Consider the following 15,229-nt stretch of genomic DNA (forward strand, 5'->3'; position numbering starts at 1 on the left):
TATACTAATCAGAAATAAAAGAATCATTTCCTGCCCTGATACTACCTGTATTCAGAATGTATGGTATTCATTCTCTGTAGTGCAAAGTCAGCTATTTTTTGTCACTCATACTTTCTTATTGAAAATCGAAATCAGGACAATAATTACCTGACACACTAAGAAACAAAACAAATGAGCTAAGGGGAAAAAAGAGAGACAAATCAAGAAACAGACTCCTAACTACAGAGAACTGATGGTTACCAGAGGGGATGTGGGTGGAGGGATGAGTGAAACAAGTGATGGGGATTTAGGAATGCACTTGTCATGAGAAGCACCGGGTGATTAAAATTAAAATTATCCTGACACTGTGTATACTGTGTGAATTATAAAGCCACTGATAGCAAACTGGGATATACATATCTATTCTAACAGAAAATAATCAGTGGGCAATGAAGCTTGTAAGTTTGTTCATACTTTGGAAGTATTTTATGATGTGCTTATAATTAAAATTATGAAATCTATGCCTGTTAGAAAAAAATACATAATGTGCAATCAGGAACACTGACCTTTTCTAAGAGGTCTATATAACTTGAATACAAAAGTAATGAAGTCTCAATAATTATCACTGGTAGAGTAGATTTACTTGCCATACTAAAAATTACAAATGCTAAAAGCATTGCAATTACCACTTCTCAGATATCGGACAAGCCAAACCTCATTCCACTACTCTCTGTGGGTGTTCAATTCACAGAAGCAGTTTATTATGAGAATTAAATTAAACTGAGAATTAAAAGACCTGAGCTCAAAAAGTGACACTGACACATACAAGTCTTGAAAAGCTGAGCCTCACTTAAATAAAACATAGAAAGGAATTGAAATGGATGATCTTGAAGGGCACATCTAGCTTGAAATTCTGCACTCTAAGTAATAAGTCTTTAAATCCTGCTGGCTACTTACTTCTTGGTTGGAGCTCATGAATGAAATGGTCAAAAGGCAGTTAGAATATGAGTGTAGACTGATTTACCAATTTAATTGGTTAGGTAGTTTTTCAAACCCTAAAAATTATAAATCACTACAAAGTTCTCTGTAACATAGAACAATCTAAAAACCACAACTCAATCTTTATAGCTAAGAATAAATGTGAGACCTGTAACATTTTATTTGTTAAAAATGAACAGCTTCAGAATAGATCTAAATTTGTAACTTTTCCAAAAAACACCAAAAAGTACAGTGTAAAGCATCTCCTCGTTAAATACAAACTTATTTTTGTGATGCACTGCATCAATGTTTTGCATACACCTTGATGCAAAGGAAATTTTAAGTTGTATCCTGTTTAAAAAAAAAATTTAAGAACTGAAAAAGGATGACCACAACCACATTCCAAGAAAGGAAATTTTCTTCCAACAAAGCATATTCTTCTGTTTATACACAGCATGTTAGCACTCAAGAATTTTAATTTAGTTGTAACAAAGGCAAAATTTTATATTTAAAAAGAAAATGAAATTAGAGATGTATGAAGAGCAAATGTTTAATATACCAAAGACACTTTGTTGTTTGATGCAGTTAACGTCAATATTTGGGGCAATTTTTAAGGTTTTCGAGAAAAATGGCATTAATAATAGCTCTGTACAATATTTAAAATAAAAAAAATGAAAACTTCTTTATACCATATTTTCAAACTGTTCTAAAGACAGCAAATTTGTGCTCAGTTGTTTCTCTTTTGCTTTAAAATAATCTACCAGTAATTCTAAACCAGTCTAAAATAAAATATACTGTTCACAGATGAAATCTAAGCATTTGTACTTGCAAAAATGTTTTGCAATGAGTCCTTGGCCTAAGGAGACTAGAGCTTATTTTCAAATCGTGTGACTGGCTTCCAATAATCCCTTATCAGTAGACTTACTGGCAAAATACCAGATATTAAGGATCAGATTTAATTCTTTGGTATAAGCATGAAACTATTGATACTTTTCCGTGGCTAACATAAACCAAGTAACTCAAGGAGCATGAGAGAAAACAATGAAGTCTAATATACAATACAAGGCAGGCAAGAGTGATAACTTAATGTTATGTTTTGTTTTGTTTTACAGGAAAAATTAACACCAATACACTCTAGGGAAACTAACACCTACTTAGAGGTTTCAACATTATAGCAAACCAAAAGGTTAAACTTCAAAATGATTGAACTTGTAGTTGGAATATTTTGCTGCATTTTGGCATTATACTGTAACTTATAGTATATAACCATCTGAAGACTTTCAGCACTAGCTTGGCACAACAGATTAATTCCTCCAGAGTGTGGGAGGAAAAAAAAAATACCCCGACTATAAATGCCTGAACTTTATACAAGAAAGGTATAAACCAAGATTACAATGTAACTCAATTACCATTTTGTCTTTATGGCATATACAAGTATATTTTTGATTCTGAAGCTTTATACTGTTTAATTAACAAGCTTAAAAAGCTTATAAAATTTAACTTTTGAATAAGAAGTCTAGGACTTTATGGCTATTGATTTTATCATCAAAATATCTAAGGAACTCAATCCACCTTGATAATTATAATTCTTCTAAATATCATTTGAAGAATTCTTCGTGGACACTAGATTCAAGCCTACACTAAATCCACACAGTACACCTATGTCCTGGGTTTTAAAGTGTTTCACCTCAACCTGCTACTTCCTCTCCGGCTTTCTTCATTTACCAAACACAACTGTTAGGTTTTTACATTGGACCTTCTCTTCCAAGGCTCTATCAGATAATTTTGTAAACACACATTTATAGTTTTAAACATCAACATTTTAAACAGAGACTAATGCCTAAAGTCACATTTCTGGTTAAAAGTTCGATATTAAAGATTTATAACTCTGGAGAATTAACCTAAGGTCATCTCAAAAATGAATCAAATTCCAGATATTCCCACAAATCTTAAAACTCAAAACTGGAATTCTAATGTTTTTTTTTAATATCTCTAATGAAGAAAAGTCAACTGCACTTATTACATCAATACTATTAAAGGACAGGTGACAGCAACAAAGGGACCTACTCATATTTCTGAAGACCAAGATTTACCATGGCAAATAAAAAATGGGAAAAGCAATGAGATCCTAAATACCACTATAATAAAAATAAATCAGTTTCTATTTTTCTGTCTTCTTTCTGCTGCATGACGGACCAAAGAAGTCAGAGAATTGTTCTGTCTGGGCCAACCATGAAATCTCAAGAACAGATAGGTATATTCCCTGTTATTCTTTCAGGGCATTATTTATACATGTTTAAAAAAAAAACTTCAAAAATAAAAATAAGAGTTATTTAGCCTTGTGAATATTTTGAAATAAAGTTTCTTCAATTTCTGTGATGAACTCTTCAAGCAATTCAACTTTTAAAACAGAGTCATCACTCAAAAGTCCCTTTGACTTGGGATCTATCCCACGGTTACAAAGCGGCTTCCTCCTTTGTTGAACGTGAGAGTGGCTCTTTGTTCCTTCAGGATCCCAAATCGCTCATTCAAAGTCATCCCTGTCTAGAGAAAACAAAACAAAACAAAACAAAACAATTAACAACTTGACTGTTGGCCATGTTTGCTTAGAACAATAATGTGATCATAATGGTAATTCAAGGTAACAACAGCTAACATTTCCTGAATATTTATGCATTCAAACTCATTTAACTCTAATAAAAACCATATGAATTAGGTGAATTGAGTGAAGTTTAAAGAAGTTAGTTAACTTGCCTACTTGCAGCTCCAGAATTTAAACCAGGTAGTCTGACTCACATTCTCTATCTTCTAAACCATTCTAAATACCTACATTATGTACTACATAAAACACATTGCTATAATGCCCACAAGTCATACATCCAAGATTTTCTCTCAATTATTTTTAGGCTCTACAAACACTGCCACAAAATCTAGTGATGTCACTGATAAACATAAGAGTTACTGACACTTGTGAATATTTGAAACAAACTTTCTTGAATTTCTAGAAGTTTTTGGATTTCTGGGAGTTCATCACAGAAGTTCAAACCAATTCAAATCAAAATCTGGTTTTTGATTAACAAAGAAAGCACACCCAAATTATATTTTACCATTTATGAAAGAAGAGTAACCATGACAAAATGAAATAAAAAGAAGCAAAACAAATTTGGTCAGATTTCTATCCATACTTCATATTTTCAATTCCACATATTTTTACATCAATGGATACACAAAAAGGATTTAACAAAATCCAACATCCATTCATGATAAAAACTCTCAGCATATGAATAAAAGGAACTCCCTCAACCTGTAAATCTACTAAAAACCCATTGCTAAAATCATACTAAAAGATGAAACATTTAATGCTTTCTCCTCATGCTTGGGAACAAGGCAAGCATACCATGTTCTCATTATTTCTATTCAACATCGTACTGAAGGTTCTAGCCATCATAATAAAGAAGAAAAAGAAAAGGTTTAAGGATTGGTAAGGGATATGGAGAATGACATGACTGTTTACACAGAAAATCTTAAGGAATCTACAAAATTACTAAAAATAGTGAAGTTAATTTTAGCAAGATCACAAGACACAAAGTCAATATAAAAAATGTCAAATCTATTCCACAGTGAGATATATACCACTTCACAAGCACTTGGATGGCTACGATCAAATGACCGATAGTAACAAGTGTAGATGAGGATGTTGAGAAATTTATAACTCTTTATACATGCTGGAAGGAATGTAAACAGTGCAGCCACTTTGGAAAACAAGTTTGGTCCTTCCTCAAGAGGTTAAACATATAGTTATGAATATGACCTACCAATTCCACTTGTACATATTTACCCAGGGAAATGGAAACATATACTCACACAAAAAACATGTACATCAATGTGCAGAAGAACCTTATTCACAATAACCAAAGAATGGAAACAGCCCAAATGTCTATCAACTGATAACTGAATAAATAAAATATGGTATATCCATTGATGGAACATTATTCAGCAATAAAAAGACGATACACTATAGATGAACCTTAAAAACACTATGCTAAGTGAAAGAAGCCAGTCACAAAAGATCACATATCGTATGTTTCCATTCATATGAATCCCCAAATAGGCTTCTCTATAGAAACAAAGTAGATTGTTCAGTGGTTTCCTAAGGTTGAGGAGACTTAAGATACCCTGTTTAATTCATTACATATTTTATTAATTAAAATATTCTCAATGAATGGCACAAAGAAACACAGAAAAAAAATTACCTGTTTTCCAACACTATTTATGTCAAATTGTAGGGGGACACCTTTAGGAACTTTCTTTACATCAGATTGCTCCCGTTTTGTCAAGAATGAGGGTACAGCAGTACGAGTTAATCGTGGTTTCTGAGTTCTATTGGAAAAAAATTAAAATGAAATCAGACAAGCTTAATAATCAAAAGAAGAAAAACAAATCATTTGGTACCTAAGACATCTTGACTTGTACACATGTTCCATGTATTAAGGCTATTTTGTGTTCTCAAAAAAGTACAATAGTCTCCTCTTACCCATGGGGTTTATGTTGTTCCAAGACTGCCCCTCACCTGCCAGTGGATGCCTGAAGCTGCATAGAGTACTGAACCCTACACATACTATATCTTTTTTCCAATACATACATACCTATGATAAAGTTTGATTTTTAAGAATTAGGCACAGTATGAGTTATTAGTTAACAATAACTAATAGTAAAATAGAACAATTACGACAATATACTGTAATAAAAGTTATGTGAATGTGGTCTCTCTCCCGCCCTCTCTCAAAATATGTTTTTGTACTCATCCTTCTTGTGATGATGTGAGATGATAAAATACCTATATGATGAGACAAAGTGAGGTGAATGATGTAGGCATTGTGAAGTACTGTCAGGCTACTACTGACCTTCTGACAATATGTCAGAAGGAGGACCATCTGTTTTCAGACCATGGCTGACTAGGTAACTGAAACCGTGGAAAGTGAAATCACAGACAAGGGGGTACTGATGTACCTGGTTCTTGACTGACTCATCTGGAGACTAAAATTTATAATCACTCACAGAATACTTCTTTAAGTAGAATTAAATGTTTTCAATAATTTGGAATGACTGGTGACTTCCAAGTCTTGATCTTCTAAAATGAAGCAACCTCTGAAGTCTTAAGAGACTCATCCTATGTTTTTTTCATTTCATTTATTAAAATAGCTGGAGAGATCAAAAACTCCAAAAACCTATAAAGTTTATAATGCAATAAACATAAGGGAATGGTTAACTAAATTAAGGTCATCCAGATAAAAGAACACACTATGAAGCCTTTAAAAAGAAGGTAGATCTGTATGTACCTACAAGTAAAGATGTCCAAACTGTATTAGGAGGTGGAGGAGAAAGGAGCAAGTATGTATAGCATTCCCTCATTTGTTATTATACATAAAAAATAAATGTATAAAATACTTATTGTATACGCACCAATTTAATAAAAATATGAAATTGTTAAAAGTGTCTACTTTGGGGGTATAGAACCAGGAATCAAGACAGCTTTTACCTTTAACTTTATACTATAGTATTTCCACTTTGTACCACAAGTATTACTCTTATCTTTGTCTCAGTTTATCTTAACTTGGACATCATGATCAGAAGTCCAGTGCTCTTCTATTACCTTATATACTGAGAGGTTATAATTTCTGACAATAAAAAAAGGACTTACGCTGGGCACTGCACTGCTCCAGGATTGTCAATGGAGACAGTCAAAATTCCTCCATTTGTGGTGGAAGTCCGCCATCTAGTTTCAAAAAACCAAAAATTTCATTAAAATGGAAGTTTATAAATCCTATCGCGTACTCCACATAAAAACATACATTTTAAAGTAACCATCATATTTTCTTAGCTTTTAAAAATTACTAAGCTCCACCATGATATAATTAATCAGCATGTTGAGTGTAGGAACCAGTTCCTACACTTGAATCTATTAAGTATTTTTTCAGTGTAACAAATACACATACCTTAAAATAAATTAAATTAGTACAGAAAGGCTGCTAATGAAAAGTTAACAGTCTCCAGTATTTTGTGCCCCCTCTGCTCCCCAGAGGCAGAACTTTCCTGCTCACCAATGGCAGCACTTTTAACCTTGTTCTTACTGCTTGCTAGTTACCTCCAGTTGACTATACAAGACGCATATGTAACAATATTTTGCTATGATAAGGTTTTAGCTCATCACACTATACTCTAGATTCCCTACCTCCTTCTAAACATTTTGATAGCTATATCACTATTTTACTTCCATTATAACTTTAAATATAAATCTTTCAGTCTCTTAAATCTCCTTCTTTCTTTCAGAGACACCATTTCCTCTCGACTTTGTATGAAAGGAGAGTAGTACCTCTAATTCTTCTTTCCATCTCTTCTCCCACTTTGTACCTCCCATTTTTGTCAGCTCTACTTGTACATTCATGTTACTCAAAATCTGACATTTTCACTATATTCTGTTACCAAATTAAGGATTTTGTGGGGTTTTTTCCCTATAGATTCTCAAAGTTCAAGACAAACAGCACTTATATTATTATAATTATGTAAACATTGTTCACTGGAGAAGCAAATGGCTTATCATTTCTTTCCTCATGGTTTCCAATGTCATGACTCCTGCGCAAAAGAATACTGTCAACATCAAGTTCAAATACTTTTTTTTCTTACACTCTGCTCAAAATCATGCCCAACTTTAGCTGGCATATCTGGACCAATACCATGTTTTACACATTTTGTTTTCCAAAAAGTAGTCATAGTTTTAAATAGTTTAATCTTGAAAACTGATCATATTGATGGAATTAGAATGTTACAACTCACACATCAGAAGTGCAATTCTAACAGACAAAAAAATATTTTCAAAAAATCTTTATGGGGTAAGGAGAAGAAAAGAATATGTGAAAAGGAAAAATATCCTATTGTTTTTAAAGGATTCACAAGTTTTCTAAAAGCTCTATTGGATTTTCTATTTATTCCCTGAATAGGTTCATTTATAGAAAAGCAGTTACAGAAAATAAAGAGCTGTTTCATTAAAATGGAATACTCCATTATCTTTTTTTTTTTTTAAATAAAGGGATGTATTTGGTGCTAAAACTCATTAACATGACGTGAAAATGCAAAAGGCTTTTTGGGGGAAAAAATGGATTTATTTTTTTCAGGCACAATGGTTAATATACTCTGGGGGTCTCATTTAATTTCTTCTGGACTGGGGCACACAGTAATCGGGGTTGCTAGTATTCTGGGAGTTTTGAAAGGACATCTTGAAAAACAAATTGAAACTTACTGACGAGTTCTCTTTGCTACTACATCGTCTAGCAGTTGTTCTGTGTTCAACTGGGCCTGAACCTGAAGGGAAAAAAAAAGTAGTAGGTCCCAAAGAAAGCAGAGGGTTTGAATCTAAAAAGCAGCCCTGCTCTGTAACTTTATAACCCAGTATGATGTGTGTGTGAATGCAAGAGAGGCATGTGCCTATTCTGGCAATACCTCTGTTGAGGTTCCTATATCAGAACAAGTGGTAAAACATATTTATTCCTAAATAACATGTTAAGCTTGTAAGATGCTGCTACTGATGACAACAAAAGGGAGAATAGAAAAAATAAGTAACAAAAAGAACTAATCTGATGTCACGTTCTCCATATCCCAAACCCAACCCTTACCTCAACCATGGGCTATGCCTATGATTGAGGATTACCACTAAAGGTAGATGTTCAAGATCCTTTGAGTAAAAAGAAACCACCACCAAGGGGTTTTTATACCTTTAGGCCTCTTCTGAAAAGAAAAGTTGCCTGACGAGTATCTTTCTGATGACTTAATTTATTTCCACTCCTGCTAAAATTGGCCGGAATGCTATTTCTGCAACAAAAACAGATATATCACGAATAGTCTAAGCCATTTAACAACTTTCAAACATCCTGAGAAGAAATAAGCAAAAATAGTTAAATTCATAGGCTAGACATTTGAAGTACACTAAACATAAAGATTCTGAATTATTTCCTTATTTACACAAAGTTACTGTGATTCAATTTATAAATATCTTTCTGTAGCATACTACATAACAACCTAGTTAATTCTAATTATCTTCTAAATATTGCACTCGCTAATATTCTAACAGAAGATTTCTTCTGAAGACATTAAAAATAACAATTTTAGTGCTACTTCCTAAACAGCATTGATGAAAAACATGTACGTAGAAATTTACAGGATAAGTACAAAGAAAATCACACCTAAGCAAATCATAATCAAACTACTGAAAATCAAGAGAAAATCTTGAAAATAACATCTTCTATGGTTTTCTCTTCCATCTTCACTCAGAAACCTTTATGTTAACATGAATCACATAGAAACTTACCATCTTATTCTTTCACATAGAGCAATGTACTCTCAATTATGTTTGACTTGACTTTCACCAATCCCTTTCTAATTTCTATATGAAGTCAGTAAAAGATGAGAAAACAAATTTTCGTATTTATCTAGTTATTTATTTCTTATAAATATTTAACAGATCGCCTAATCTTACCTCCAATCTTAGACTCAAATGCAAAATTTCCCTAGCTAGCCTAATTAACATGGGTCATTAATGTCTCATATAATGGACAAGTTCTTATTTGCTAATTTCCCATTTCCCAAAAGGTACTACACCAGATTTCCAAAAGAAAAGAGGGATGATAGTTAAGTAAACCTGCAATTCCAGCCATTCCATTTATACAAAAACTTCATTTTCAGTTTTTTTTTTGAATTATCTTCTATAAAAGATGAATAAATGGTACTCGAAACTAAAATATAGAAACTTACCAGTTTATCAACTTCCTTTTGCTCATTTTATTCTTACAGAAAACAGAATGTCATAACAATAGGTCATAATTTTTGAGTTTCTGTTATGCCTTCCATTTAATATAAACATAATCTCAGCTATGGGGTACCTGGCTGCCTCATAGGTAGAGCATGCGACTCTTATCTTGGGGTCCTGAGTGCGAGCCCCCATGTTGGGTGAAGAGATAACTTAAAAATAATAATAATAATATTTTCAACTTAACAAGCATTCACACAGAATTTTTTACAATTTGCTTTTTCCACAAATACATTGTTCTATTAAGAATCACTGAGACTGAATAACAATTTTAGCTTTCAGAATTCCCAATTTTGAATAATTCTGGTGGAGGTATTTTTACCTAAACAATCACCTTTTGTAATTTTATTCTGTATGTAAACAGAGATAAAGAAGCAGAGTAATGCTTTTTTTTTTAAAGTTTACAATTTGTTAAAACCATCAGTAATACTGGGTCTCAGCAATAAGAAAGCCATTACTGAATGCCTCCACATTGGATGTTCAGAGAGACATCCCAAATATCCGTCTTGAAAATGACCACTACAAATCCATTCATTTGGTTGCTTAGTGCAAGAAGTCTACCCTTATTTACTTAGGATAACATATTATCATCATATTTGAGTACTTACTTTCTATTTAGCTGGTTAGGTCTCTTAAGAACTGCAACTGCTTTTCTCTGTACTTCATTTTGTCTCAGAAGGTTGGCCTTCCTTTTTAATGCTGGAAAATACCGTTCTATATTCTTTCAGAAGGCAAAAAAAACTACATTAATCAGATTGCTTTTTGCTATATACCCTATTACAATAAACATTTCTGAAGCAGAATGGACAGAGACTGCTTAGATGTGCACATTAGAGACACAGGCTGAAATGACTTGAATATTTCCAGTCTAAGTGACTGAGAAGACAGCAACCTCCTTATACTTAAAATACTTGCAACAAAAAGACAATTCAAATGGAAAAATGGATTTTTTTCTATTTTGGTTATGTTCAGTTTGAGGTGCTCTGGGGGATGCACAGGTTTTGGGGAAACATGGTCCTGGAACTCAAGAGAAGAATCAGAGGACCAGAAATGTAAATGAGGAAATCACTTAAATAAACATGATTTTTGATTACCAAATGAAGGGAGAAGAGGGCCAAGTTCTGGGGTACCTAGGTGGCTCACTGGGTTAAGCACCTGACTCTTGATTTTGGCTCAGGTCATGGTCTCACAGTCTGAGAGATGGAGCCCCAAGTCAGGATCTGTGCTGATAGCAAGGAGCCTGCTTGGGATTCATTCTTTCCCTCTCTCCCCCCTGCTCCACTCACAGGCTCGTGCTCTCTCTCTCTCTCAAAATAAATAAAAACTTGGGGCGCCTGGGTGGCGCAGTCGGTTAAGCGTCCGACTTCAGCCAGGTCACGATCTCGCGGTCCGTGAGTTCGAGCCCCGCGTCAGGCTCTGGGCTGATGGCTCAGAGCCTGGAACCTGTTTCCAATTCTGTGTCTCCCTCTCTCTCTGCCCCTCCCCAGTTCATGCTCTGTCTCTCTCTGTCCCCCAAAAAAAAAAAAAATAAATAAATAAATAAATAAATAAATAAAAACTTAAAAAAAAAAAAAAAGAGAGAGAGCCAAGTTCCAAAACAAATGTGAGGGAAAAAGAGGAGGTTATGACAGCAAAGAAGCCTGAGTAGAAAGAGTTACAAAGAAAAAAGGAATCAAGAAAATAAGCATATGAAATGTCCACTTTTTCTCCCTCCTCATATATAAATTCAATCCAGCATTAAAGTCTAATTCAAATTTCTGTATTTTTCATGAAGTCTTTCCAAAAGTTCTTGGCAATATGAGCCATACATATCTTACACTTAATTCAGACTACCTTATATGTTTTAAGCATATGAGAAGTATTCGTAAGTATCAATTGACTAAAAAACACAAAAATTATAAGTCTTCATTTTCATGAACATTTGGAAAAGAAGTAAATGTAAAAACAGAAATAAGGAATATTAAGAATATAGGAGAAATGCTATGAAATCACTCACAGTTCATTCCAAGCTTCATATTCTGTCTTTAATAAAAACACCACCAAGTATCATTTTAATGGTAAATGTAAATTCCTTTGATGCTGTCGTCACGTGTTTTTTTTACCCTCAAACTACCTGCCATACTGTAACCATATAGTTATTTGTGGAAAAATTTATTTAATGTTTATCTCTATTCTCCATGAGGGATTTTCTATTGAGTTACCACAGAATCCCTTGCATCTAGCATAGAGTGGGTACTCAATCATGTTAGTTAAATGATGAATACACAGACTAGAGTAACAACCAATTAATACATGGTGAATGTATCATTCCATGGATCTAAAGTTTGTATACATGTATAAATGTGCTTTAAAAAGTATACGTTGGGGGGTGCCTGGGTGGCTCAGCTGGTTAAGTGTCCGACTCTAGGTTTTGGCTCAGGTCATGATCTCATGATTCATGAGTCTGAGCCCTGCACTGGGCTCTGCACTGAAGGTGCGAAGCCTGCTTGGAATTCTCGCTCTTTCTTTGCCCCTCCCCAGCTCATGTGTGTGTGTACATGCGCGCTCTCTCTCTCTCTCTCAAAAATAAACATTAAAAAAATACATGTATGGAAAAGTTTTTCTTTCACAATAATTTTGATATAAAAACTTATTTTAATGTTTTTGAGAGACAGAGAAAGAGACAGAGCATGAGCAGGGAAGGGGCAGAGAAACACAGAATCTGAAGTAGGCTCCAGGCTCTGAGCGGTCACAAGTGGTCAGCACAGAGCCCAATGCAGGGGTCAGACTCACAAACCATGAGATCATGACTGAGCCAAAGTCAGATGCTTAACTGACTGAACCACCCAGGCGCCCCTAAAAAAATGATTTCTTGAGGGTCTTGAAATATTTTAATTTTTACGTTAATTTTACTAAGGCATTATTTATATAAAATAAAATTTTAAGTTTACAATTTGATGAATTTGTGTAACAAATCATGCAACCACATCATAATCAAGATAGAACAGCATCCTCATCCTAAAACATTTCCTTGTGCCCCTCTGCAGTCAATTCCTTTCCCTTGCCTGACTCCCACCCCAGGCAATGACCATCTCATCTGTCACTATAGTTTAGCCTTTTCTATAATTTCAGATAAATGGAATCACACAGAACGTAGTATTGTGTTTTCCTTTTGCTTAGCATGATGTTTTGAGGTATATCCATGCTGACTTATATATTAACTTATTCCTTTTTTTATTGTTGAATAGAATTCCATAGCATGAAAACATTTATTTTCATTGTTAAAATCAGACAAATGATTAAAACTACCCACTAGTGGAGGGACACATTGGGTGGCTCAGTTGGTTAAGGGTCCAACTCTTGGTTTTGGCTCAGGTCATGATCTCATGGTTTGTCAGTTACAGTGGCAGGGCCGCAATGACTACATGGAACCTGTTTAGGATTGTTTCTCTCTCCCTCTCACTCTGCCCTTCCCTCTTTCTCTCTCAAATAAACACACACAAAAACACCTACCCATTAGTGGAAAATAACCGCTATGCAGCAATAACAAAAAAAATTTTTTTAACGTTTATTTATTTTTGAGACAGAGAGAGACACAGCATGAACGGGGGAGGGGGAGAGAGAGAGGGAGACACAGAATCGGAAGCAGGCTCCAGGCTCTGAGCCATCAGCCCAGAGCCTGACGCGGGGCTCAAACCCACAGACCGCGAGATCGTGACCTGAGCTGAAGTCGGACACTTAACCAACTGAGCCACCCAGGTGCCCCAATAACAAAATTTTTTAAGTTCACAGAAGTATTAAATGGTTTAATATTACCAAAATCAAGTCAAAAGTTCTATGGAACATAACATACTCTCAAGTTTGGGAAATTCCGAATCTAAAAGACAAAAAAATTTATTTAATTGACACTGACGAAGTTCTATATGCCACTAGAAGAATCCCTTAAAAACCTAACACAACACTGGGGCACCTGGGGGCTCAGTTGGTTGGGCACCCAACTCTGGATTTTGGCTCAGGTCATGATGTCACGGTTCATTAGATCGAACCCCACGTCATTAGGCTCTGAGCTGACAACATTGAGCCTGCTTGTGATTCTCTCCCTCCCTCACTCTCTTCCCCTCCCCGGTCTGCACACACTCTCTAGGAAGGAAGGAAGGAAGGACGGAAGGAAGGAAGGAAGGAAGGAAGGAAGGAAGGACGGAAGGACGGAAGGACGGAAGGAAGGAAGGAAGGAAGAAAAGAACCTAAACACAACTTTTACCTGACAGCTATTTTAATCTGTCTCTAAACAAAAAGAAAATTCATTCCTAGAGACAACCATTCCCCTGTTAGCACAGCCCCCACTTGCTCTCAGAAAATACTAGTGATATAAATGAGTATGCTATCTTTCCCACTTAGTCATTCACTTCATAGGTAAGAAAATGTACATTTTTACTGAAATAAAATCTCACTAATTCACATCAACTGTGGAAAGTGAGAGATAAAGTAACAACATCTAATTATGGTCAAAATATTTTTTTAAGGTATAAAATTTCTAAGTACATGTAACAATTCAAGACCAATTAAGTTATTTAGGTAAATTGTTTAATGAATAGAAAAGGATAATATGAGTTATTTATATTTAAACAGGTTTCTAAATTATAAAGTACTATTTTTGTCCTAATCAGACTATTAATCCATATTCTGAATGAGGAAAAGGTTTTAAGAAACAGCACTTTTTCAAACCTTACCTCTGACAAATTTATTCAACTTCGAATATGTGGATCTTACTAGTTAGCACATTCTTAGCATTCTATAATTAACATTTTCAATTTTCACTATTTTCAAACAACTCAAAAGACTATCACATGTGGTAATTTAATATTTTTACTGGATCAATAAGATAGCACTTAAATCCAATCACCCTCCCAGTATCCATATTTCTTAATGTTTTCCAATTTCCAATAAACAGTTAAGTTCTGCGATAAAGTTTTAGAGGTGAAATCAACTGTTGGTGGTGGCAATATTGAAAAGTTAAGGGATCTAAGACAGTTGTGGTTCTTAACCAGAAGACGCACATTAAAGATAATTTAAAGAGGGGTACCTAGGTGGCTCAGTCGGTTAAGCATCCAACTTTGGCTTAGGTCACGATATGGCTCATGAGTTCAGGCCTGGCGTGCTGACAGCTCAGAGCCCGGAGCCTGCTTCGGATTCTATGTCTCCCTTTCTCTCTCTCTGCCCCTCCCCTGCTCGCTCTCTCTCTCAAAAATAAACTTAAAAAAAGATAATTTAAAGAATGAAGTCCTGAATTTTTTTACAAGTATGTCTTTTTTGCATAATCAGAGAACCAAAAAGATTTAAAAATATAGAATGTATAGAATATAAATATATAGAATAAAATATATAAGAATCACAAGAAAAACTACTTGTAAAACTATTCAAAGGAACGCTTTA

General features: G+C 34.5%; 1 protein-coding gene across 3 annotated transcripts in view; it reads right to left on the minus strand.

The window, feature by feature from the left end:
* Positions 1 to 976: 976 nt before the first annotated feature.
* The window catches only part of FYTTD1 (forty-two-three domain containing 1), a 40,792-nt gene continuing 26,539 nt past the window's right edge, over positions 977 to 15,229 (minus strand). For all 3 annotated transcript variants that reach the window (XM_049628348.1, XM_049628346.1, XM_049628347.1), the window contains exons 4-9: positions 10,426 to 10,538; positions 8,727 to 8,823; positions 8,255 to 8,316; positions 6,659 to 6,733; positions 5,211 to 5,337; positions 977 to 3,501 (exon numbers count right to left, since the gene is read on the minus strand). In XM_049628348.1, coding sequence (XP_049484305.1) covers positions 3,403 to 3,501; positions 5,211 to 5,337; positions 6,659 to 6,733; positions 8,255 to 8,316; positions 8,727 to 8,823; positions 10,426 to 10,538 — 573 coding nt within the window. In that variant the 3' untranslated portion in view covers positions 977 to 3,402. The remainder of the gene's footprint in view (positions 3,502 to 5,210; positions 5,338 to 6,658; positions 6,734 to 8,254; positions 8,317 to 8,726; positions 8,824 to 10,425; positions 10,539 to 15,229) is intronic.

Source organism: Panthera uncia, chromosome C2 (assembly GCF_023721935.1).
Source record: "Panthera uncia isolate 11264 chromosome C2, Puncia_PCG_1.0, whole genome shotgun sequence".
In the NCBI taxonomy this organism is placed as follows: Eukaryota; Metazoa; Chordata; class Mammalia; order Carnivora; family Felidae; genus Panthera; species Panthera uncia.